This window comes from Xenopus laevis, chromosome 4S, assembly GCF_017654675.1.
Source record: "Xenopus laevis strain J_2021 chromosome 4S, Xenopus_laevis_v10.1, whole genome shotgun sequence".
NCBI classification, from domain to species: domain Eukaryota; kingdom Metazoa; phylum Chordata; class Amphibia; order Anura; family Pipidae; genus Xenopus; species Xenopus laevis.
The window spans coordinates 68,815,185-68,842,486 of record NC_054378.1 but is presented as its reverse complement, the minus strand read 5'-3'; the positions used below and the strand labels follow the sequence as shown (position 1 = coordinate 68,842,486).

At 37.4% G+C, this 27,302-nt stretch overlaps 1 protein-coding gene across 1 annotated transcript; it reads right to left on the bottom strand.

Annotated features, from left to right (window-relative positions):
* On the bottom strand, positions 1-26,995 carry LOC108715544 (tyrosine-protein kinase receptor Tie-1). The gene is made up of 24 exons (XM_041561415.1): positions 26,684-26,995; positions 26,373-26,558; positions 22,907-23,191; positions 21,479-21,589; positions 21,115-21,270; positions 20,125-20,256; positions 17,998-18,138; positions 16,365-16,493; positions 16,137-16,282; positions 14,961-15,105; positions 14,668-14,826; positions 12,504-12,641; positions 10,679-10,969; positions 8,368-8,658; positions 7,510-7,703; positions 6,377-6,587; positions 5,468-5,578; positions 5,094-5,284; positions 3,743-3,856; positions 3,113-3,183; positions 2,771-2,811; positions 2,100-2,196; positions 1,599-1,698; positions 1-497 (listed from the first exon to the last, which is right to left on the bottom strand). Exons 2-24 carry the CDS (start codon positions 26,431-26,433, stop codon positions 429-431), a joined length of 3,384 nt encoding a protein of 1,127 aa, XP_041417349.1. The 5' UTR covers positions 26,434-26,558; positions 26,684-26,995; the 3' UTR covers positions 1-428.
* Between the last annotated feature and the right edge of the window lie 307 nt (positions 26,996-27,302).

Sequence of the window (27,302 nt, the reverse complement as noted above, 5' to 3'; positions counted from 1 at the left end):
TACAAAGAGAAATTCACTTTATTCATACAATTAGTACAACACGAATAAGTAGCGCTGAAATTTACTTGATGTCTGTACATGAGGAGAAAGGGAGGAGGGGTTTAAAAAAGACCAATCAAGAGTTTGTACAATATAAACCTTGTTGTCTGTGGCAGTGTTGAGCTGTACAGGAGGGATAGCCACACACACTTATCACACAATTACAGACACTCACACGTTTAATAGACACACTTACAAAGAGATATGGACTGTTACAATTGAGATGGTCTTGCTTTCTGAGTGCACAGCCCTAGTAAAGTGACATTATAGTAAGATCACAACAAAAGCCTGTGAATCCTGCCATGAGCTTTGTTGTACTGTACAATCCACCACACAGTGGGTGAAGATTCAGTCTATATCTGCCATCATTTTCCACATATTGTAGATTATTATTCTTCTGCTGTGGCATCAATTCCAGCATAAGTAAAATTCTCAAATAGTGCCATGTTTACATATGCCTGGAAAATGAGAACAAAAGACAACATGATGACAATATGAAAGGTTGTACATGGCTAGGTATTAAATTCCCAGCACCCAATAATCTTATCTATTTGCTTTAGTAATTTCTAATCTATGCTTCATAATGCTGCTAATTTTAAAGAAACAGTTGAGTGTAAAAATAAAACTGGGTAAATAGATAGTAAATGAAAAATGTTTCTAATATAGTTAGTTAGCCAAAAATGTAATGTATAAAGGCTGGAGTGACTGGATGTCTAACAGAACAGAACAGAATACCACTTCCTGCTTTTCAACTCTCAAACTCTGAGTTAGTCAGCGACTTGAAGGGGGGCCACATGGGACATAATTGTTCAGTGAGTTTGCAATTGACCCTCAGCATTCAGCTCAGATTCAAAAGCAACAGTTATGACCCATGTGCCTCCCTTTCAAGTCACTGATTGGTTACTGCATGGTAACCAATCAATGGAAACCAAGAGAGCTGCAAAGCAGGAAGTAGTGTTCTGGCTATTATGTTATACATCAAATCACTCCAGCCTTCATATATTATATTTTTGGCTAACTAACTATATTGAAACCATTTTTTATTTTGCACAGACTAGAATGTAGAACAGTGAACTTTATCTATTGTGTTTATTGTATTCCTCCTGACAAATAGAGCCCACAGACCCCCTAAAATGATACAAAGTGTGTGACTGAGGTTATTCATGTTTATGTCTGGTAGTTCATCAGTATATATTCACTAGAAGTGTGTCTCTATGGTGTATGTGTGTGTAGAGGGAGGCACTTCCTGTAATGGCCAACACCAGAGCCTTTGTTACTGACTAGCAACTTCATCCCATATAGGTGGATGTGAACTGATAATGCTTGCACATGTAGTATAAATATATTGGGAGGCACATCATAAAAAAATTTAAGGAGAACCTAATGAAAGAGAGTGTTGGAAGAAGTATTCTGGACTTCAGCGTAGGAGCAGCAGAAGATGAGTTATTCATACAGAAGGATTTGTAAGAATGACCCAAGAAAATATTAATTTACCAGTCCTTAACTGAAGCCTAAAAACATTCTGGATAATTGAAAATCAAGAGATATTTGTACAATACCTTTCTGGCATCTAGCATGCGGGTAAGCTGTATTGATATTTGGCTGAATGTAGGTCTTTCATATGGACGGTCTCTCCAGCATTGCCTCATCAGTTCATACCTAATTTAAACACACATTTATTATTTATCTAGACAGATATATTAGATAAAAAATGATGGCCATACCAAGAGTCATTTTTTATTATTGTATAATACAGGAATCTACAATCATTACAATAGTTATGCCATATAAAAATCCCAATCTATAAAAGGTATACAGTTGTAAAAATAAAATATTATGCCTTAAGAAAGTAAAAGTAATATTACACTGTTAAAGTTGATTTAAAAATATATTTATATAGTATTTTAAAAAAGCAAGGGGACTGTAACTTCTTTTATGATGGAGTGCAGTTTTTGACTCAAACAGTCTTGTTTTATTTATGGCGGGTTTTATACACAGAAATCTGTGTATAAATGTGTATTTTTTTTGCTAAAAAGATTAGCAAGAGGCTAACAACTTACACTTCATCATCACAGTTCCTTGGTTTCTCCATTCTGTATCCCTGAGGAAGATTCTCATACAGTTCTGCACAAGTCATTCCACAATAGGGGGTTCCACCTGTGAAACATAACATAGGTTCAGAAATGTTAATTCTAATTCCACTGATTTCTCTTATTCTACCTAGTTTTATCTGTTTTTTAGCTACAGAGTGTTGAATCTTAGAGTTCACACGAGAAACGTTAGTGATATTTAGTAGCTCCATCTACAAAAGTGGATTTCATTATTCTCTGTGCAGCACTTTAGACAAGCTACACTGGGCATTCTTATTCAAATGGAGAGCTTGCCATTGCAGTTGTTGCTAAACCTAAGCTGTTGGAGAATTCTTAAAATGCGGTTTTTGAGACAGAGAATAGTACAGGTATAGGATCTAGGGTAATTTGGATCTCCATGAATTATGTCTGCTTAGCTTAGTTACAGTACTAGTACCAGGTACTCGTTTGTCATTAAAAAAGAAGTAAATCATTTTACAAAATAGAATTATTTGCTCAAAATGGACTTTCTGGGAAATGGCTTTCCCATAATTCTGAGCTTTTGGATCACAGGTTTCCATGTAAAAGATCCCATATTTGTACCTTCAAGAATTCAGTGGAAAGTCATCAACGTTATTAAATACAGTGCAGGTCTGACTTACCTAAACTTACAATCTCCCAGAGAAGAACCCCAAAGGACCAACTGCAAAATAAAGAAAATATATTAGACTGCAGAAATAAAAGATTTCCCAAAAGATAACAATTTATGCCTACATGAATATTGGCTTCTGATTATCCCTCCCCCTTAAGTATTTTATGAAATAGTTTACACATTATTATTACTACTACGACTGATGATGTGTATAAATATATGTAAAATACCAGTAACTCTCAGTAAACCATCAGAGTAGGACTTTGAATATCAACCCTGCCATGAAACTACAGATCATTTTATCACAATATCTCTTCTTGCTAGTTATGAGCTTTCAAAAAGTATTACTTACACATCACTTTTTGTAGTATACACACTGTAATTGAGGGATTCAATGGCCATCCAACGAACTGGCAGACGTCCCTGGAACACAAAAGATAAAGCTCTAATTCAACCTACAATTCATTTATGCCATAAGAGAACATTTACATTCATGAGCAGAGAATAATTAGGATGTATAATAGTGTCCTGCTAAACAACTGAGGTCTCTGTTCCCATTGTCCCCACAGTCATTAGCTTGCTGCAACAATGACATAATAACGTGTTTGTAAAAGCTTGAAGTGATGTCATCATAATTTATTGTCTACTTTTATTGCCATTTTAAGAAGTAAAATGGCTCACGTTTGGATTTGAAATACTGTTATACAAAATGTGTAAATGTTTTATTTTGTATTTATTTGTATTTTCACTTTAACCACCTTTATGTTTCTTTTAAATATGGCAACTATGGTGTAGGGTTAAAAAGTAAGGCAATAATTGTATAATATTTTCAATAGCCTAAATAGTGGGAGCAATAAGGATATCAAAGAAATATTCAGTTTACACACAAGTAAGAAAATGAATGGAAAATAATTGAAATACAGTAGTTAATCTATTAGAAATGCATACAAACATGCGACTAAATGTACAGTATAACCCATACCATCGTTTTCTTCACGTACACCTCCTCCCCTCTTGAAAGTCCAAAATCTGCAATCTTTGTCACAAAATTCTCCCCAACAAGAACATTTCTGGCAGCCAGATCTCTGTGAATAAACTTGAAAACAACAATGGTTATTTAGAAAATAAACATAAAGGTATGGGACCTATTATCTAGAAGGCTCAGGGCCTGTTTGGATCTTCATACCTTAAGTCTACTAGAAAATCATGTAAACATTAAATAAACCCAGTAGGCTGCTTCTGTGTCCAATAAGGATTAATTATAGTTTGAATCATGTACAAGGAAATCATTTTAAAAAAATCTGGATTATTTGGATAAAATAGAGTCTATGGGAGACGGCCTTTCCATAATTTTGAGCTTTGTGGATAATGGGTTTCCAGATAACGGATCCCATGTACTATGATGCAAAAGATGCCCATAAAAATATGTTTATATATTATATCTGAGAATCACAAAATAAAATTAATTATCACAATGGATGTCAGTGACACAAATGACATCTCTTATGTAGTCTAAGTACCCCTAATTAAAATGTATAAGGATATGACATGGGATATGACTTGGATAGTCTCGAGTATCCCTCCCACATGGCAAAAAAAATGTAAAGATAGTTTCAGGTGGGAATTGGGAATTGCTGGCTTTGATTTTAGATCAGATTAGATTAAAGGATCAGTAACATCAATTTTTTTTAAAAAAAAAATAGTTAGTATACATTTAAAAAAAAAACACCAAGACAAATTAAACTTTAAAAACTTTAAAAAGTCTTTATCAAGAAATAATTGACCGAAACTCCGCTTGTACTCCTCTTCAGAAAGCGACTGGGAGATCCATCAAGCGGTGATCGATTTCTTGTCCCTGCCTTCCTTATAGGAGATAGCCAGGGAGGAGTGCCGCACGATGGATCCTCGCCCTGTCGCCTTTTCTGAAGAGTTGAAGAAGCGACATTTTGGTCATTTCTTAATAAAGGCTTTGCGATGTTTTAAAAAAAATTTGATGTTACTGGTCTTATTTGGTTGAACACATCTCACCTCAAAGCCAGAATCCTATTACCTGCAAAGGCAAAGTGTACAGGCCTCAGGTTGCCAAATATCACACATGAATTTATTATGAATAAATATCATGTGTATTGTGGGGTAAAACTGCTATAGTGGGTGTTATCCAAGTTGGAGTTAAAATAGTCAGAAAACTTCTTAGTGACTTCATTATGCTTAAAATTGACCTAAAGTGGAATATCATGGCTCAAAAATGTATCTATCATTAGTAAACTCAGTGTAAGTATAGACGATATTCTGCTAAGTGAAATGTACACATTGAGCTCAGAAGAATATCCTACCTGTTTTTCGCTAAGGTACTGCATTCCTTTTGCTACATCAGAGGCAAACTGCAGTAATTGTTGGGAAGTAAGTGTGGAAGCAGTCCCATGCTCCTTGGCAAATACAGGATCTGTCTCAAGAACTCGACTCTTCCGTAAGAAGTCAAGGAGGTTCCCATAAGGCGCATACTCAATAGCAATATAGAGGTAACCTGTTTAGAAAAATCACACTGCTGAATTGCTCGTTTACATTGTTTTCTGATGTAATTTCATTCTAGTGTTCTTGATGTGAGGTAGGAAGACTTCTGACACAAACAAGTCTATGATCACTGCACAGACTGATCAACCATTCAGAAAAGCACAAGTACTTAAATGGTAATGATATGTTGAATTACCTCTGTTCTCACAGGCTCCCAGAAGGTTGATGATATTAGGATGATGACCCAGTTTGCATAAGACTTCCAGTTCCCCTGCAAAGTCTCTGTGATCATTTTCAGATGCAAATTCTGTAATTATAACATTAATAAAAAAGAAAATTATAAATTGCCATAAAGTTTATTGGTGAATTTATATTACAGCCTCTAAGGAGGTTATTTATCAAACTCCGGATACAAAAATCACGAAAAATTCAGATTTTTTTGTCAAAAAAAAAAAACAGTTTCCCCCCCCCCCGGAATTTATTATACCCGAGGCTGAAAAAAGTCAGAATCCGAAAATCTGCCACCTCCAAGCTGTCAGAGTCCTTAGTGGGTTATTTATCAAACTCTGAATACAAAAATGACGAAAAATTCTATTTTTTTTCATCAAAAAAAAATCAGATTTCTTCAGAATTTATTATACCTGGCCAAAAATCAAATTTTGGCGCCAAAAGCCAGATTTTGGTGGGAAATCAGACTTTTTCGCGGGCAAATTGGAATTTTTTCCTGGGAAAATTTAATTTTTCCCGCATTTTTTGCCTGAATAATTCGGAGTTGGTCAGACTTTTTTTATAGAAATAATGAGATAAATTCAGACTTTGATAAATAACCCTTAGTGTTTGACTTGTTTTTCAAGTGTCTTTTTGAGGCAGTGGCAGATTGAGGCAGTAAGGGGGCAAATGGGCCACAAGGTAAGTACCATTCTTACTTAATCTATATATAGCAAGGTAAACCCTATATTGCAATAACACCTCTGAAAAAGAAAAAGTGGGCAAAGATTCATATTAGTTAAGTAGTGATAGTTGGGTTTGATACCGTCAACCTTTGATGCTTGCAAGAATTCCTCTGGATTTTTCTAGTCAGTGGTTAAACTGGTACACTTCATACCTTTCAGCATTTTGACAGCTGCATTTATCTTCTGTCCATCCTTTTTAATCATGGCTTTAATGACTTGACCAAAATTCCCCTCTCCGATTACATCCTCAAATTTGATGTCCTCCCACTCCAAAACAGGATACGAGAAAGGCTCTATCTGAGGCCTTGGGCGACGGCTGAGGGTCAGTGTTCCAGAATTGAACTGCAAAATGGTTTCCTCTCCCTTTACAGAAGATATCAGCAGGACATTTATTTAATGACTATGGAGTAATACATATTAATTAACATACCTGTGAGCTAGTGTTGATAGTTACAGAAATAAAATGAATTGAGCATTTTTGTTCACCCACAAAAAACTGTGCATGGAAAAAAGAGTGTCCCAGTGTCCAATGCTGTAGAACACCTCTGACTTATTCAGCAGTAGTTTTCTGATTAAAGAGAAAACATATAATACATGTACAAGGGCATTTTAATATGCTGATTGCACTAAGGCTTTGTATGTGACCTCCAACTTGAAAAAAATGGGATGGAATTGAAATAAGATTAAATTCTTACATTATAATGCTTTATAGCAATTCGTAAAGAGAAATATATTAACAACAGAATATCGTATGTTTGCTCCCTCTAAATCAGGGGTACCCAAAAAGAAGATCAGGATCTACCACTAGACCTTTAGCTGGTGATCAGTAGATCTCAAGACACTGTCAGCAAACAGTTAGACTAAATTACCCCCCTGTTTAATTCTGTTCATTAAGATATTTATTACAGTTTATTAAGATTGCATCATAAATAGTTGTTTGTTAAATATGTCAATGCACATTTTCTCATTAATCAATATATTTAAGTAATATTTTCAATAGAACAGAATGCTAACATTATTTTTATGGATGTAGATCATAATGGGACAACATCACCAAAAGTAGACCTCACATTATGGGCACTCCTGCTGTAAATACTGAACAAGCTTTTGGTGTCGTTCCTGTGGCTTCTGTATATAATACAGTACTAGTGCTTCTTTTGTCTTTTTACCTTTGCATGAGATCCTATGCAGCATTTTAATAACTTTTTTCATTTTTACATTATTGGTACAATTTACTTAATTTTATGAATGAATACTTTACTACAAGTATAAGAAAAATACTTACTGATCCCGACTGGTAGGTGAACATTCTTCTGCGGTGGAAAAAATTCTTTTTAATACAGAAGAGAGCAAGCAGGGCAAGGATGATAGTGAAGCATGTGATTGACACTGAGCCAATTATGGCCAGGATGAGTTGGTGACCTGCTCCAGAAGGACGAGGGTTCCGGCTCTCCATGCTTGGTGGTTGACTCCCTATCTCTGGCAAAAGAAAGGGGAAAGAGGGTTAATTTTTTTCACAGAAAACAATGAACATGTTCAGCGGCAGGACATGTTGATAAAAATAATACACATACTGTTGCATTACATACCTTAAATCTGAGTCTAATAATACAGATTTATCTCAGAAAAAAATGGTTATAACAGTTAAGTTAAGCCTCTTTCCTTACATAATATAGGGAAGTTCAAATGGCATGGTGAAAAACCATAGCAGGAACATACAGACACTTATGCATACACGTGTATAAATGCATAATGCTACAGTTTTTTTGTATCTCTAGGAGGTACTGGAGGTGGAAGAAACAGACCATTCCATTGTTTATTGATTCTCTAAAAGAACTGGACCTTAATAAGGAGAAAAGTTCTCTCTCCAGTCCGTATCATGCTCATAAAATTCCACATGATAAGCCATTAAATAATATTTTCTCATTGATTTAATCTGGCTGATTGTGTTAAAGCAATTGAAGTGGCAGGTCTAACAAGAGTTTATGTAAGATGAAAAGTTGCATCCAACACAACTGCACAACTGTCCATTTTTTAGCATTTACATTTATTCAAGGAATCTCGAGGTTTAAAATTGACAAGATTTTACAAATAAAGTTTATTTAACAGCCTGCTACAATAAGGTTTAAAAGCATGCTCTTACCCACGCTGTGAGTTGTCGTTTGCACAGAATGGCTCCAGTCCCCAGGTACCCTTGAATTTGCACGTACTCGAAACTGGTAAAAAGTGCTGGCATTCAGGCCACTGATAATATGCCAAGTTTGATTCTGGCTTTCAGTGTCTGCCCACTGAGGCTCCCCAGGAATCCCTACTGGATGGCTCTCAACTGTATACTTTATGATACCACCATTGGGGTCATCAGGGGGTAACCAGCTTAGCTTTATGCTATCCCTGGAGAAAGCCTCAGCACGTAAGTCCTTAGGTCGAGATGGACCTGCAGAGATATTGGCTGTTACTCTAATGCTACCCTTTGCAGTTACCAATTAATACACTGTACAGATTGAATCACATAATAGCCAAGTGACACATATTTCCAGTAACAGACACTATCATTTGATCTTTTTTTCCCAAGAAATGTTTATCTTTAAAGGGGTTGTTCACCTTCAAGACACTGTTTTTCAGATCAGTTGTTTTTAGCCAAAATTTTCTTAATTACATTGTTATGATTATAAGTGAACACAGCAAAAATACACCTGATGTATGGACCCAAAATTCCCTGTAAAATAAAATCTATTCAATTCTATTAAATTATTAATGAATCATTTTTTTGTTTAAATTGCTAGTTTTTCTGCATTTCAGAGCTCTGTAACCAGAAAACAAGTTTCAATGTCTCTTTTGTCAATGTATGTGCGAAGACACACAGAGCTACTAGTAGCAGCTACTTGTCATACAAAATTGACAAAAGTGATAATTGGCTCTACTAAGACACTACTTATGTTTTAGCAGAGGCAATTCTCAGTATTGTCAATGGCAGTCTATTTTGTAGCCACAAAAAGTAGCTACTACTAGTTGCTCCAGATGCTACTAGTAGCAGCTACTTTTTAGACAATAATGAGAATTGGTCTTAGTAAAGCCAATTATCACTATTGTCTATTTTGTAGCCATGACAAGTAGCTGCTACTAGTGGGTAAGGACACACAGGCAGATTCGGGGAAATTAGTCGCCTCGGCGACAAATCGCCTCTTATTCGGGGCAACAATCTCCCCAAACTGCCTTCCCCTACCATCCAACCGGCTAAAATGAAAAATCACCAGCGGGATGGCACCCGCGGCGCTTCAATTTCCAAACTCGCCCAAAGTTGCCTCACGAGGAAACTTCGGGCGACTTCGGAAAACAAAGTGCCCCGGGTGTCCTTAGGGTTAGGGCACACAGGCATATTTGGGGAGATTAGTCGATCCTCTTCTTCGGGGGGGCTAATGTCTCCGAACTGCCTCACGAGGAAACTTCGAGCGACTCCAAAAAACAAATCGCTCTGAGTGCCATCCCACCGGAGATTTAGATTTTAGCTGGCGGGAAGGCAGGGGAGGCAGTTTGGGGAGATTAGTCGCCCCAAAGAAGAGGAGATTTGTTGCCGGGCGACTGCCCGAATCTGCCTGTGTGCCTTGACCCTAAGGGTATTGGCAGACAGGGAGGCTTTGATCATTTACCTAGCAAGAAATCTCCCATACTTCGGACGACTAACGAATCACTGGCAGGACGGCATACATTTCCGAAGTCGCCTCACAAGGAAATTTTGGGCAACTTTGGAAATCTGAATCAATTCTTATGCCAACCCACTGGCGATTCGCATTCTTGCTGGCGAGAAGGCATTTCGGGGAGATTAGTCGCCTGAAGAAAAGAAGATTTGTTGATGAATCTCCCTGTCTGCCACTCCCCTAAGCCTAATTTTTATGAAATGTAGTACTTGTAATACAATATTAATAATCATAGCCATCTGGTATCTCTTTTATGGTGTCTGTGATTACCCTTTTTAATGATGTGTATATTTGCATTGCAAATAAGCACAAATTCTATTTAAAAAAAAAAAGAAATCATTTAATTTTTTTCAGAGACAATATGACTAGTTTTAGCATAGTTTTATTGCTAAGGCACTTTATGGGACCACTATCAGTAATCATAGCCTCCCATGGGAGCCTGAATGTATAACCCATAAATTACTTGAGCCCCCTGGGCAGAGGGCCCAGCTGACAAGTAGAACAGGGCACCAATGAAAAAAAATTCCTGTATGGACATGCCTTGATGTTCTTGGCCACACTACAATATAACAAGGCAGTGCAAGTCACACTTTGCTTTTCCTAGGGCCCCCCTCGGTGTACTTCAGGATGTCATCCCTTGCCCTTCATGGTCAAGGTATATACAGCTTTTCTGATGTTTAAAGACATATATCATCAACGAAAATAATGCTACATCTACTCAACAGTTCTGCAATCTGTTTAAGTGTATGTCTAACTCACCCTTGCTGTTGATGGTGACCACAAAAGGATCTGAAGGAGGTCCTAGATTACTGCAGTGGTATATGAGGACCCTCAAAGTGTATTCTTTGTTGGCACTGAGTCCATACACTTTTCTAGACAGCACATTCATAGATGTGATATTCTCCTGTCGAATGAGATGTTTTTCTGGATGATAAATTTGCAACAGGAAGCCATTGCCAATAACCGAACTTGAAGGCAGGTTCCAGCTGATGTACAATGTGTTTCTATCTTCCACTGCATGCCCCTTAATGACTGGTTTCACTGTTGGCTCTGATTAAAAAGTATAAACCAAAACAAATCTGATTTAAATACATACATTCTCTGGAACTTTTCATTCAGGATTATAAAGCTAGATAGAGCCTAGTTTCTGCTATAAATTATTTTTAGAAAAGAAAATATATGGTAGTAACTAGTCTATACCTGCATTCATTAATATTTCCACTTGACGTGTCAGCGTCATAACTAATTGTGCAGAAGAGGGTTATAACCATATAAGGGCCCTAGGACCTAAAGATGGCCACGTAGCTGCAAAATATTACAGATTTTTTTACAGAAACTAGAACCACAACAAGAGAATTAATAAGAGACCAATATGAATGGATAGTGAGGTATGTAGTAAGAAAGCAGTGTTGCGTTGACTGAAGGTACAGGTATGGGATCTGTTATCTGGAAACCCATTATCCAGAAAGCTCTGAATTACAGAAAGGTTGCCACCCATAGACACCATTTTATAAAAAATAATCCAAATTTTTTAAAATATTTCCTTTTTCTCTGTGATGATAACAGTTTATCTTGTACTCTTCATATAATAATCTCTCTAATGCTTTATTTACTAGTAGTTCCTTCCAACTGACACAAGGTCACCCATTCCGATTAGAAGAAAAGAGGTTCCGCCTAAATATTCAGAAGGGGTTTTTTACAGTGAGAGCTGTGAAGATGTGGAATTCTCTCCCTGAATCAGTTGTACAGGCTGACACAGGCTGATGGCTTTTTAGCAAGTGAGGGAATACAGGGTTATGGAAGATAGCTCATAGTACAAGTTGATCCAGGGAATAGTCCGATTGCCATCTTGGAGTAAGGAAGGATTTTTTTGAGAGGCTTCAAATGGTTTTTTATGCCTTCCTCTGAATCAACTAGCAGTTAGGCAGGTTTTATATGCACTTAAAAGATTTAACTTCATGGACTTTACTTACTATGTTACTATGTTTGGACATTATCCAAACTAAGATATATTTAATCCCTACAGGATGCAGAATCAATCTATTGGGGTTATTTAACATTTACATGATTTTCTACAAGACTTAGGGCAGGAGCACATGGGCAGATTCGGGGAGATTTCGTCACCTAGCAACTAATCGCCTCTTCTTCGTGGCGACAATCTCCCCAAACAGCCTTCCCCCTGCCTTCCGCCGGCTATAATGAGAAAACTCCAGCGCAATGGCACTCTCGGCACTTTGATTTCTGAAGTTGCCTCACGCGGCGAGTGAATTATCGCAGTCGGTTTTTTCATTTTAGCAGGTGGAAGGCGAGGGGAAGGCAGTTCGGGGAGATTGTCGCCACGAAGAAGAGGCGATTAATCGCCAGGCGGCTAAATCTCCCCGAATCTGCTTGTGTGCCCCTGCCCTGCCCTTAAGGTATGAAGATCCAAATTATGGAAAGATAACTGATCCCTAACCTGTATGGGGAAACAAGTAGTGGATCCCCTGGACACATTCTGTACGGGGATCCTATAGGCCTATATTTACACAAAGTTAACTTAATCCAAAGCTTATAAACCTAGTACAAACTGCCACTTAAGTCTTACCTTGGCAGTCAGTCTCTATGACTGCCAATGGCCCTAATGAGCCTTCTCCTCCTGGACCTGGACGGCTCAACTGTGCTCTTATCAAATAACTGGTTACAGGTTTCAGTTTCTGCAGAGTGATATTTTCTTTCTGTTTCACTGTTGTGTAAAATACAAAAAAACAAATTTAAGACATTTCTGCTATACTATGTGGTCACCTTTATGTGGAAGAAATACCAAAGTTTTTCCCCATTTAAGTAAGATAACAAAATAGCGATGAGCGAATCTGACCTGAATTCAGGAAACAGCAAAAAACACTCCAAACGCAGTGAAGTAAATGGGGCATTTGTTGCACTACATTTTTTTTTAAACTGACATTTTTAAAACTGTGCAACAATTTTTTACTTTACATTAGAGTCCATGGGCATTTTTCTTGAGGCGATCCACAGCAAAATATGTCGCTCATCCCTTAATGACATTTGTCTTCAACATACTATCTACAGTCAGAAATAACATTTGACTGGTGTGGTTTAGAATGTTTCTTTCTTTTTCTTTATCTTCTGCTGTTTGTTGCATGCATTTGTATGTATTTACAGTAAATATATAGCATCTTGGACCAGGAGTTCCTGACTTTTTCTGATATTGCCCATCAGGTACTTTTCTGACAATTAAAATGTACTTTCAGTTTACCATGTTGTACTACTTATTATTTTAAAAAATGTATTTGGTTTATCTGAAGAACGTGTGTCATGTGTTTTTCTGCTTTTTCTTGATTTACTATTTGTAATACTGTCCTGTATGTACTATACCTAGTACAAATCTAATACCACACAGTTAAACTGAAGAAGCGCGGAAGAATAATGGAAGGTTTTTAAGAATACTAAAAAAGTCCAGTTGACTTCACCTTGCATTACATTTACTCCAACAACACTTTTATCTCACCCCCTGTTTTTCCCAGGTTGCTGAAATAGAAGCATTTTTGTCTTTTGCATATATTCCAGTGGTTGTAAAAGTTTTCGTTTTGTTAAGGAAGGGGATATCCTGTTTTGTTTTTGTTTTTTGCTACAGGAATAAGGATGTTTTTGTGTTTTGCTTTTTTCTAACGACCGTATGTTTCTTTTGTAAGTCAAGGCCACACTGGCCTTCAAGGACATAAAGAGGTAAAAATGCAGATCACTTCTCACCCATATTTTATCCATTACAGAAATGTTGGAAAATATATTTTGCATCAGGGAGAAAGGATTTAGACAGGTTCTCAGCACTGACACCATCCCACAGAGCAGTTAATGTTTGATTTCCTGAGAGCTGGGCTGTTATTAAGTCACTCCTTTGGGTTTAGCACACTCTTCTCATTTGGTAGTTACCGTAAAGGTGGTGGAAATAGTTATTCCTTTCAGTAAGGAATATAAATTCAATATAAGGAAATGCCAACTAAGCATTAAAGGTGACACTGGTATTTGAGTAAGAAACAAATAAAATGTCCTTTTTTGAAAACAGAATATCTCTTTGATTTGTATTATGATTCTTATTAAGCATGAATGTGAATATTTAATCCATTATATTTTAGTCATATTAAAATAATTATGTGTCAGTTATGTGTATAATTATAGTTGTGCTGACTGTAAAGGCTAAGACTTCCATCTAGTATCTATTTATTTACCTGGCCACTGAAGCTAAAATAAGAACAGTAATAACAATATTGTTTGAAACTTCTAATTTGAGCTATTGCCACCTCACTGCCATTTATTGTACAGCGATAAGATCTAATAAGATCAAAACATCTCCATGTTCAATTATGTGGCTATGTTTATGCCAATAGCTCCTAAACTGAAGAAAAAACACTATGACCTCATTACCTCTTAGATATGAAATATTCTGGCAGGCCTTCACTTTCCTGAAGATGGCTCGAGTGTTAGAGCCGAAACGTTGAAATAAAGGCATTTGAGTTTTGCACCTGACAAGTCCTTGGAGTGCGATTTGTGTGATGTGAATATAGTGATATTTTTACCAGCACCCAGGCGGATGACTTTTGGTAGAGAGTGCACCAAACTAGGATTGATATATATATATATATATATATATATATATATATATATATATATATATATATATATATATATATAGCAAACTATCATTATATTTATTTGAATTCAGAAATCAGTATACAATATTTGATGTTTCTTACCTACAATATGCTCCCATGGAGAATCGCTATCCCTAGGCTTGTAAAGTAATTTGATTAATATGATGGGTCCATCACCATAAAAAGTGCGCCATGGAGCAAGGGTCAGCTGTTGACTCCGTCGATCCAGCAAAAGTGGCGGCTCTATAGGCAGAGGTGGCACTAAGGAAAGAAAACGACATAGTATAATAGGAGGTGTGTATAAAATAATGCAGGCAATTAATTACAGTTTACAAGCAGATAAAACCATTTATAGCCAATCAAGCTACTGTTTAAAAAGTAATAGCTTCCTTTACCTTTAACATAAACTTGGAACTTGCGACTGTCTTGCCCACCAGTAGTGGATACACGACATTCCCACAACCCGTTGTCTGTTAGAGTAAGTGACTGCACAGTGAACTCACACGTACTGCGCTCCCGATCTAACACTGCTTTACTAGCCTGTGAGTGATGGGGCAAAAAAATGACAAAGTAAACAAAAAAGTGCATGCACTTTGTACATGAATAATGAAAAGAGACAACATTTGTAGAAAATGACTTTACTGATAACAAACAAAAGTATTTCTGTGACACTCTTTTGTTGTAATGAACTAATATATCAATTAACCAAGGTACTGCCATGCATTTCTGGAGACAAACTAGGCCAATAATTGTTTAATTAAATCTGTTGGACCTTAATTAATAAGTGTGAATATATAAATTACTTTTATTGCATAACACTGATGTGCCATGCCAGGATTCAACCATTTGAACACCTTTACTTGGCCTCCTTATACTAGTGGGCCTTGGCCTTATATTCTTCTAGGGCACAGTGTATACAACCCTGGAGTGCAGGATTCCAAAGTTCCTGAACATCAAATACCTTGGACCCTTCAAGTCCTGGTTTTGGCAACACATTTTTACAAATGCCCGCTTACATACACGACCTGAATGATGTGCAAGGGGGTGAGTAGGGGGCAGGATAGCGGACACCTATATGCCTTTCTCAGAGTGCCCCTCACGAATACTGTGAACTGTGTGAACACTTGCATCTAAAGCATACCTTCACACCTTGCATCTGAAAGACACACAAGTTAGTGGACTGGTTGGAGGCAGGAGCTTTGTTGCTCCATTGCTTCTATGGTCAAATTAAAAAAAGATAACATTGCACTTTATGCCTGGTCAAAGGCAGGAATAAGTATAGGACTCTAGTAAGCCTCAGCATGCTGAGATAGGTGCAAAGCCACTTGAGCACTACTCTGCACACAGAACTTTCTTTTGTGCCTAGTGGTTGTGCCCACATCAATATAAGAAGCTTTGTCTTTCCTTTTATTTTGTCTTTCTTATAACCCAATTTACTTGCATGATCGTTGAACTGTTTCACTTCAATGTCTGGAAAGGTATTCCCTAGATTTTGATGTTTACTGCTTACAAATCATTATCAATTCTACTGATTACTATTTATGTAAAAACAAATTGACCACATGTCTTACAGCCAATACAGAGCCATCAGGACGGCGAAGCTCAATGCTCTCACGGGTGGGCTGAGGGTTGCCAGATGATGCACAGGTTATTACGGCAGTGGAATTCAAGTTAAACTCAACTGCAGTTGGAAGATCTATAATCTGGGGGATCCTGTCTGAAAGGTACAATACACAACATATCACCATGGCCCCAGAATATAAACATAGATACTGGATATGATAAGGTTTTACTGTTACCTGATTTCTCACAGTGCTGTCCATGCCATCCTGAAGGGCATACACAGCCACTAAAACTGTTGCAAGAACCACCATTTTTACACTGGCAATGTAGGGCACAATTTGCACCATATGTTTCAGGAGGACAAGCTGTAAATGCAACATATCAATTTATCAATTAATGAACAATGCATAAAAGTGAGATGGGCCCTGGTCAAAGTTGTGATAGAAGGGGCATCTTAATAAATTGGGCCAGATTCAAATCAATGAGATAACATTATTTTTATAGTTTATCGCGTGAAAACCTATGGGTAAGATCTGAGGCGAAAACTTTTCTACTAGTTCAGTCCCAGCTGTTGGCTGAGCTACAATCACCTGTGTCCAGCTTTCACTACATATATAAGAAAGGGCCTGCTACACACAAATATGAGTAAGCTGTTGTTTTTTTAAGGGAAGGAAATAGATAACATCAAATAATTACCAGGAAATTAGGCTCCCTGAGCAGGCAGATAAAAAGTAGCTATAACTTTTAAGGATTAAGTGAAATTACGTTTTTACCCATTAGGCTAAGGCCACACTAGGCGATAGCGCCGCGATTTGACTCGCGGCGACTTTTCGCCGTGACTTTTAAGCCGCAATCGCTGGGGAAACTTTTGCGCTGGCGTCTATGGGGAATCGCGAAAAATCGCCAGCGTAAAAACACACGCGGCGATCTTTTCTCTACTGTCGCTCGAAATTGCCTCGCTAGGCGATTTCGAGCGACAATAGAAAAAAGATCGCCGCGTGTGTTTTTACGCTGGCGATTTTTCACGATTCCCCATAGACGCCAGCGCAAAAGTTTCCCCAGCGATTGCGGCTTAAAAGTCGCGGCGAAAAGTCGCCGCGAGTCAAATCGCGGCGCTATCGCCTAGTGTGGCCTTAGCCTTATGGTACAAGCATTTACCATATCTACATTTTTCTGATATTTTAAATCAAAAAAGTCTGACCAAACTAGAATCCACGATTTACCCTTATTTATCATTAAAAACCACAGGAAAAAATCATATTGGGAAAAAAACGAAACCTCGGATTTCGTATTTGTCGCCCGAATAATGAGAATTTTTTTAGTGAAACCGGTGGAAAAGCCCGAAATATTCGGATTATCGCACAAAACCCAGTGCAGACCTTAATATCTTCAAACTGAAAATAGGACCTCTGCCATTGATTTCTACAGGACCTCGACAGGTTGAAGATGGAGTATTTGTAGATTTTGACTATTTGTATCCTCGTGGTATAATAAATCTCGAAAAATTCGAGGTTTTTTGCCACTATAAATTCGGATTTTATAGTAAAACTTTAATTTGCATTTAAATGAATTCGGACTTTAAACTACCCCCTTAATATAAACATAAGAGCTATTTAAAAAAAAATAAAAAAAAATTGGACATTGATGCATAAACCCTTTGTTTCATTCATGCACAGGTGGCTTGGGATTTTACTTTTTAAGCCCTTTATCAGACTGGACTATGTTCTAATTGCTATGGTTTACGTCACTAGAGCTAATGTTTTGCAACTTTGAGGCCATAGAGTTTCACATAGCATGCAAATGCAGCCATTAAACATGAAAGATGTATTAAATAAATGATGGATTGGTAACTTATTAAATATTTCTTACATGTCTGGCAAAGTGAACCTGTCCAGCCACTGCCACAGGAGCAGCCGTACGGATCTGGAAGACAGAAGGTACGCCCTTTGCAGCCGTGCTCCCCTTTACATGTTTCCTGACAGTTTCTGCCAAAGTTTCCTTCTCTGCAGGCTGCAAAGAATATAAAAATAAAACGTTATGCAATACAAAGCAGAAATTGAGCCGTAAACATATAATGATGTATGTGGCAGATGACAAGGTAAAAGTGATAGGTATGTCACTATATAATCACAATATAATTAACGGCAATGTACAACCTGTAAGCTAACACTGTGATTATGCCTGCTTTGCAGGGTGCACCATTCTGTGAGGGTTTGGAAGACTTATACATCTGCAAGACATAAAAAAGTCCAATTTATAAACTGTAAGGGGGTAAATTTACTAAAGGTAAAAGTGCCTGTCGCTAGAGAAAATTTGCCAAAAAGACAATCCGCAGGGAGATCGTCAATTTACAGGCATTTCACACCCTTTTGCTCGACAAATTTTTGCTCAGACTAATGATTGTTACTCCGCAAATTCCACTACGTTACGCTTTTTGCGTAAACGTCTGCTTTGCCAGATATAACCTGGTAAGATGAAGCTACATCCTCAGCAATCTTATGGGGATTAGGTTTAAAAGTTGTAACTGTTAAATATATATATATATTTTTTTTTTTAACCATTTAAGGGGCATGTCACATTTGTTTTCGGGTGGGCTCATGTCTAGGACAATAGAGGATTTCTTTTGTCTTTATTTTGCTTCCTTGGACATTTTTAATAATATGTGGCCACTTCAAGCATTTGCACCAACATCACTAATAAAGACGTATGTATGACCTATTCAAGTTGACCTAAGACTGTGTTAATGAAGTTTCGCTAGGCAGAAAGCAATGCTAGTGAAAGTTTGCTATGAAATGCTCTCACTGACGAATTTTTGCTGGCAACTCTTCGCCAGCGTTCATCTGCCAAGACGTAACTTTGCATTTTGACGAATAATGCGATAAGAATTAACGTCTGACGAAATTAAGCAAAGTGTGGCAGAGCCTTTCTGAGGCAAAAATTTGCCCTTTCCCCCTAAGAGAAAAAAGCAGGTTTGCATTTAACAGCAAGAAACATATTTATTATTGAATTGTATGTCAATGCATAGATTTTCCATGGAAGGTACCACATACAGAATCATTGTGCAAATGTTCAGGCACTGATATAGCAACATTTCATAATATAACTGTACTGTTGCATCTGCTATTATTTCATAAGTGCACTTTATAGGACCTGTTTCAATAACAGAACATTTCTCTTACCATATTTGGTTGTGTTGATGGGCTAAATTCAAAATGTGTTTCTTTTTACTCTTTGCAATTAGCAACAACCATAAAGAGACTGTATGGAAACCACACCAGGCGTTTTCTTTAGTTAATAGAAAGGGTTTTTCACAGACACCTTTTTTCATTGCTTGTACAACTACAGCCTACTCTAAAATTCATTCAAGCACACATATGGAACATATGGAGTATTACTGTGCAGGCTTTCATGTAGGTATATGTCATAAGAAGCTATTTCTTGAAAGGAGGAACTGACACTACAGTACAACTTGGATATGACCTGGAGTTCAGTAAGAACTAAGTTGTTCATGACTCAAATGCTCACGGAACATATTGCATTTCTCTACTTGCTGAGAAAGCGATTCCTCCCCATATTTACGTTGCAAATATTCCCCATTTATACGGTTCGGGATTCGGCCAGGATTCTGCCTTTTTCAGCAGTATTCGGCTGAATCCTTCTGCCGAACCAAATCGGACTCCTAATTTGCATATGCAAATTAGGGGTGGGGAGGGAAATCACGTGACTTTTTGTCACAAAACAAGGAATTAAAAAATGTTTTCCCCTTCCCACCACTAATTTGCATATGACAAATCCAGGTCTGTATTTGGCCAAATATTTCTCGAAGAATTCAGGGGTTCAGCGAATCCAAAATAGTGGATTCAGTGCATCCCTAGTTTATACAGTGACAGACAATAAGAAGGCCTGTAGTACAGAAGGTGCAGATACATTGCCTTTGACATAAGCCTAACTCCTATCTTCCGAACCATACATACACGTCAATACCAATGTACATACCCTTCTCACATCGTGTTCCCATGAAACCTGGAGCACAGATACACTCTCCACTGCTGTCATGACATATTCCTCCATTTAAACACTCACGACAGTCCTTTTGACAGGACGGACCCCATTTATTATCTGGACAAGCTACAGAATGGAAAAAATAGAAAAGAACAGGAAAGAGTTGTTTTTCAGAAATCCAAGAATAAAGAGAGAAAAAAAAGCAGCTACTATATACAGTAGATGATTTGTGTTTAAAAAGAAATAGTGGTTGACAATGGCCGTTCAGTTTATATATTTTGCTGATTTGAGATGAGATTGTCTGTCCTTTAAAACACAGTAAATCAAATATTTATAATCAAAACAAGATTTAAATCTATAGTAACATCTATTCTCTTAAAGATGTTTAATGAAAAACAAAAAGGAGCATTGTTTAATCACAGCCTACATATTGTATATATAAGTAACTCTTCCATGTCTATTGTTCTCTTATTTGTCTGTGTAGGGTTTGGGTATTATCTAATTCTCATTTTTTTCTTTACTTCTTGAGTTTGTCATAAGGAACATGCCAAGAGCTCTCCACAAAAAAAAACAAAAAAACGTACCTGCGTTTTATTTATTCCTATGGGATTTTCAGAAGTGTAATTATCAGTGGGTGAAAGTTAGAGTTCTCTATTTGATAAATATGCTTCTAAAAATCCCATAGGAATAATAATAAGTTGGTCCTTTTTCTGTGGTGAGCTCTAATTTCACACTTTCTTAAATGTGCCCCTTTGTGTCTATGAAGGGTTTGGATATCAACTCCTTCCCTGTGGGTTTTTCCTCCCATTAACTTATCACATCTTTCTTTTGTTATGTAATGGAATATTTGCTCCTGATAAAATTAAAAATATGGATTGTTTTTTTTATTATTTTTGAGCCAAAACCTCATGTTCATTAATTTTTTTAATAGACCTCTCTTACTGACAATTGGAAAGAATAAATGCAGTACAATTGTTTTCTGACCTCTGACAATGAGCCGAAAGAAAGCATTTTCAAGTGGGCTTGCTCCCATGAAACCAGCACTGTAAATCCCTGCATGAGATACTTTCACTGCCTGCATGTTCAGTTGGGCAGTTTTATCAGTCACTTCCCCTTTGTAGGTAGTGCGAAACATGGTTCCTTAAATATAAAGAGATGATATTGTAACATACATAAATTCTATAGAAAAGTGTATAACTCTTGTTTCTATATCATCATTCATGTATATAGTCCCAATAAATTACCAAGCACCTAACAAGAAACAGGATATACCCAATAAATTGAGAAGTGTTACAGAATAAAAGCTGATGAAAGGACCCTATATGGAGCTATAAGGTAAATTACTTACCATTGTATTTCCACAAGATGTCTGCAAGTTTGTTCCCATTGATCTTAGCTTCCAGTGTTACATCACTGTTCACACTTACTGTCACTGTAACTTTGACTGGAATCAGATCAGCTGATGGGAAATATGAGGACAGATATGTCAACTTACCCTGAAAATACAGTTGTCTATCCTCTGAGCAAAGATAAACTAAACTATTTAATAGAAAGTATGTATATATGCTATCTATTAATTAGAAGGTTTTTTTCTAAATTACACTGTTTACACTGCAAATAATTCACACTCTACCATGTAAAATTTCATTCCTGACCCAACAAGTGTATTTTTTAGTTGTAATATTGGTATGTAGGCAGCCATCTAAGGTTATTTTGCCTGGTCATGTGCTTTCAGAAAGAGCCAATGCTGCACTATGGAACTGCTTTCTGACAAGCTATTGTTTCTCCTACTCAGTGTAATTGAAGGAGTCACAGTGAGACATTGATTTTTACTATTGAGTGCTTTTCTTATATCTACCAGGGAGCTGTTATCTGGTTGTCTTCCCATTGTTCTGCTGACTCCAACTTGCAGAGCAGCAGTAGTGGTGGTGGCACATGTTCAGATTTGGGGAGATAAGTCCCCCAGTAACAAATCTCCTCTTCTTCAGGCGACTAATCTCCCCGAAATGACCTCACGAGGAAACTTCGGGAGACTTTGGAAAACCGAAGTGTTCCATATGCTATCCTGCCTTTGATTCACATTCTTGCCAGCGGGAAGGCATTTCGGGAAGATTAGTCGCCTGAAGAAGAGTAGATTTGTCACTGGGCAACTAATCTCCCCCGAATCTTCACGTCTGCCACCACCCTAAAGAGTGACTGAAGTTTATCAGAGCACAAGTCACATGACTGGGGAACCTGGGAAACTGACGAAATGTCTAGCCCCATGTCAGATTTCAAAATAAAAAATCTGTTTGCTCTTTTAAAAAATGAATTCAGTGCAGAAGATTGGTGGAGCAGCACCATTAACTGGTGAAAAAAACATGTTTTCCAGTGACAGTATCGCTTTAATAATATATATGCAATCATGCCAATGCTCCAATGCTGGTGGAGTTGATTTATTGAGAGTGGTACGGCCATTCAAAGTTACCATCATTACTGTTTATAGCTAGAATGAGTGTTTAGCTTTTGGTTGTGTTCTGGGAGAACATGGAGCTAGTAGCAAGGTACTCACTTGCTGCTGAATGTCAGGTTTCTACATATACATCTGCTCAGCATTCCATCTGCAACCTCCCCAGTATCAGCACCTCATATCTTGTAATGCTTTTACATTCCATAATAGGGATTTTAGAAATAAACAGCTACTATGCCTGTTTTTTTTTTACTAATCCTTATAAAAATGTTAGTAACTGACCCCAATTAGCTTACAAGAAATATCAGGAATTAAATGGAAGCTTACCTTTTGGGCTGTTATACACATAAAGTATTTCAGTCTGCTCAGCAGGCCCTTTTCCAGCACAGATGAGGACCCCAACTAGTTCACTGACTGAAAATCCATGAGCGTGCACATGATTCAAACCCATGGCAGTTTTAAATTGTGTTTTGGGTGTAGTACGTACAATACTGTTATCTCGTCTTATATGCAGGTCTGAGCCATTCATATCTCTCTCCCCTGTCACACACCGCAAGGAAAAGTCTGCTGTACGGGATCCTAATGACACCAATGTCACATCAAGAACTGCTCCTGTTAGATAGAAAAGACAAATCATTAAAGTTACATCTCAAAATGCTCAATTATCCTGTTGATAACAGGTTTTAGAAATTACCAAGCAGTGGTAACTAAATAGTATGTAGGATATTTGGGATAGGAATATACTTGCTTTATGCCTTTACAACTTATTTAAAGGTCCAGCAGTCAATTTAAAGAAAGAGGAGGAACTGAGATGATGGTAGGGAAACCTGTAGATCTTTAGGCAGTCTGATGCACTGCACTAGACATCTTTATCATTTTGAGGTCAGGGATGGGACAACCCACTTGAGAAATAATGATATCTTTGATTTTGCAAATACAATGGGCCTCATATAAGAGAGAGTAGGTGCAATTTTGAATCTTTGCCATTCAGCATTTAAGCAATGTCTTTGTAGGATTAAAGGAAAAGGAAAGGCTAAAATTAAGTAAGCGTTATCAGAAAGGTCTATATAAATACACCAGTAAACCCTCAAAAGTCATCTGTCAAAAGAAACACAGCATTTCTTTTATTCTATTGTGTACACATGGGCTTCTGTATCAGACTTCCTGTTTTCAGCATAAACCTCCAGGGCAGGACATGAGCATGCTCAGTTTGCTCCTCTCCCCTCCCTCCTCCAATCCCTGCTGTAATGTGAGCTCAGAGCTGTAAGTGAGCAGGGAGAGACTCAGGCAGGAAGTGATGTCACACCAAGCTTATATGGCAGCTTCTATCCTAAACAAACAGACAGTGTCTAGGGCTGTTTACTCTGGTATTGTAAAGCATTCTGCAGAATAAATATAGCGTTCTAGCTTGCACTATTGTGGCTAATCTGTTGGCAATAAACTGTCTTTCCTGCTCCTTTAAGTGCCAATATTGTAATGTGTCTAACATGCCTATAGCTCAAGGTATATTTCAGTACATTACATCTGACACTGACTAGGTAGATGGTTCTCATAAAGCTACTGTATGTGCCCAAACATTTTTGCATTAACTTAACTGCACACATAGGGAGGTCATTAAAAGAATGACCACAACATGTGCATGCCTGCAAGTTGTCCATATTGACTTAAATGCAATTTGTTTATGATATTAAAGGTGGCACAATTTGCACCTACCTGTATATTGGGACAATATAGAGAGATAGCAGGGGATATGTTTTCAAAACAAGCAACTAGAGACCATCCCTTTAACCCTTATAGAACGGAACTATCATATGAAGCAGCAAAAATATTTAATCATGGTGAGGGCAATAAGGTTGTGGAATACCTGGCCTAATCATGTTCTATTATTGCTGTCCTGTCCGATTGATATGTGGCTAATTGTAGCCAGATGTATGTTAGCAGCGGGCCACATACACGGCCAGATGGCCACCTTTCATCACCACCCAATATACTGTATATCCCTTGTTGGGGCAGATGGGCATTATTACCTGTTTTAAATGCATTTCATCAAAATGTAGTTGCTGAGCATGCAGGTCATACATCACTGCTGATGTCAAAACTCTTTCCAGTATGCTAATAGTAAGTATAATTGCTTGCTATCTATCACCCATCTGGCACATTTACACCTATAGATTATGGCCAGAAAAAACAGGAGAACTGTATCTCCCCAACACTAAGCAATCCGTGCCCCTCAAGTCATTAGGGTGATGGCACATAATTTGTCACGCACGCTTAATCACTAAGGGGCATATTTATCGAAGGTCGAAGTTAAGAAAACTTTGAACTTCGAATTCAAAAAGACCAACTGAATGGAGGTCGAAGTTTTTTGGGGTCGAAGTGGGCCAAATTCGGCCTACTTCGAATTGTACGATCGTACTTCGATCATACTTCGATTCAACGTTTTTTTAACTTCGACCTTCGATCTCCCAAACTCCCCCAATTGCCTCCATACAGGTTCTAGGAGGTCCCCAATAGGCTAAAACAGCACTTTGGCAGCTTTTAGGTGGCGCAGGGGCGAAGTCGAAGTTTTAAAGAAACAGTACTTCAAAAAAATTCGACCTTCTAAGTTTTTTCAAATTCGAATGGAAGTTGGACTATTCCCTAGTCGAAGTACACAAAAAATAGCTTGAAATTAGACGTTTTTCAATTCGAAACTTCACCTCGACCTTTGATAAATCTGCCCCTTAAATCTCAACAAAATGTCAGACAACACCTTGGCATTGGTGTCAATATGAATCGCCAATACTAAAACATCTGAATCATGTAAGCCCTAGAAAATGTATATATTGTGTGCCATCACCATTAGAATTTTTGGCATAAAGCAACATTATGAGAGAGAGGAAGTTCTGATAACCAGAATTCCTGTAACAGGAAAGGAATGTGAGGCCCTTCATTTACAAAAGGTACTGTTTTTCTACATCTTACTTCTGAAGCATATTTTATAAGCAGCTGGCATTCTGCTGAGTAAAGGTCAACAGCATTGTAAATTTAGTTACAGTTACAAACACCACATACAAAACTGCCTACATGTCATGCATTTTAGCAAATAAGTCCCCTGAACCACAACTAACGGGCTGACACAAAGAGATTTTATAATTGTAGATTCTAGTTAGCAAACACAATCACAGACAACAATTAAGCAGATTTTCTCTAGTGCAGTAACCAATGGCACCCAATCAGATTTTTGTTTTTAAATAAGACTTTCACCAATGTTAGTAATTGAGCTGATGAAGAAATATAACATATATATATAAATCAGAGGAGTAGTATACTTCTGAAATTCTTCCTATACAATGTGATTGCGTAGAAGGCTTGAGTTCAGTTCTAAAAGCATGGGACAATTAGGAAGTATAAGTTTGTGACTCAGCTCTATTGATGACTTGTATGAACAATAGTTTGTACTGAGGTGGTCCTAAGGACCAAACCCAAGTGTGCTGAAAGTCCCTATATGTAGAGAGAAGCTAAAGAATGTAAAGCTTGAACAGAAGGAAAGAATGTTATATGGAATAATGTTTTTGTCTGTGCATTGAGTAGAATTCTAGGAGGTCACACCAACAACCTTTCATCTTATTTTGCCTTTATATATATGTTTAAAAGTCAGGTTAAAATCTCTGAAACCTATGCATCTCCAGTGTATCTTGTGTATGTTAAAATAACTGAGGATTACCTAGAAAATTAATGTGTATTTAACTAAAATTAATTATTCTGAGACTGTAAAACTGCACACAAGAAAGTTTAAAAAAAATGTTCTTACCAGTTTTGACTAAAAGCAAGGAGAAAAAGAACACAAAAGGTAGAAACAAACGCAAACACATTTTCTTCAGTCAGAAGAGGAAAGATCCAGTCTGTTTGTTCCTTTTTCCCTTTTGCAGGAAAGTTTTCCACTCCTACCAAAATATCAACATTCCATTGAACATGTTTGAGGCAATATTTCCTGGGTCTTCAAAGAAAACAAGAAATCCTGAGATCAATAAATGCATCCAGTTATCTTAGCCAGCAGCTAAATAATCACAACAAATATTCCAATCAAATTCTGTATTTCCAATATCAGAGAGTTTGATTTACTCGTTAGTGTAGAGCTTGTAAACAGCACACGAGTTTCCAGGGACACGCTTCATATTATTTTTCCATCCTTTAATCCTTGTTGGGTCTCACAGCATGGCGTACTTTCCTCAAGCTCACGTTTTATTAATGGTTCCTGGCTCCCTTTTCCCACTCTTGTTTCAGTATTAGGTCTGCTTTTTGCTGAGGCTTTCCCACGTTCACCAGTCAACAGCACCAATAATTTCTGAGATTTTTAGATGGAAAGAGGAAAAGGCGTAGCTGAAATGGGAGTCACAGGAAATTCTGAGCTGAGCAGTCAGAGATGGCCTCTAGCTTAGGAAATCACAGTCAGAGTAACCCTGAGAAACGAATATGACAAAATTAACCGCTTACCTTTCCTGCTAATGAAATTCATTGTTATATTTAACACTCTTGTTTGACTTGGACAATATATTGTTTTTATCGGAACACCAAGAACAAGAGACTAACCCCATATGTAATATGTCACTAAGTTTGCCCAGGAGCAGTAACACATAGCAACCAATAAGATGTTTACATTTAAACAGGTGACCAGTACATTTTACCTGCTGATTATTATGGGTTACTGCCCTTGGGCAAACTTAGTGGCTTTTATTACATA

What these genes read in the sequence shown, in the direction of transcription:
- LOC108715544 (XM_041561415.1), bottom strand. Translation starts at nt 26,433, where the DNA reads ATGTGTTTGCGTTTGTTTCTACCTTTTGTGTTCTTTTTCTCCTTGCTT. An exon ending in GTTCCAAGTTTATGTTAAAG is followed by an intron (nt 14,827 to 14,960) that starts GTAAAGGAAGCT and finishes TTCTTTCCTTAG; the next exon opens with TGCCACCTCTGCCTATAGAG. An exon ending in TATACTACAAAAAGTGATGT is followed by an intron (nt 2,812 to 3,112) that starts GTAAGTAATACT and finishes TTTATTTTGCAG; the next exon opens with TTGGTCCTTTGGGGTTCTTC.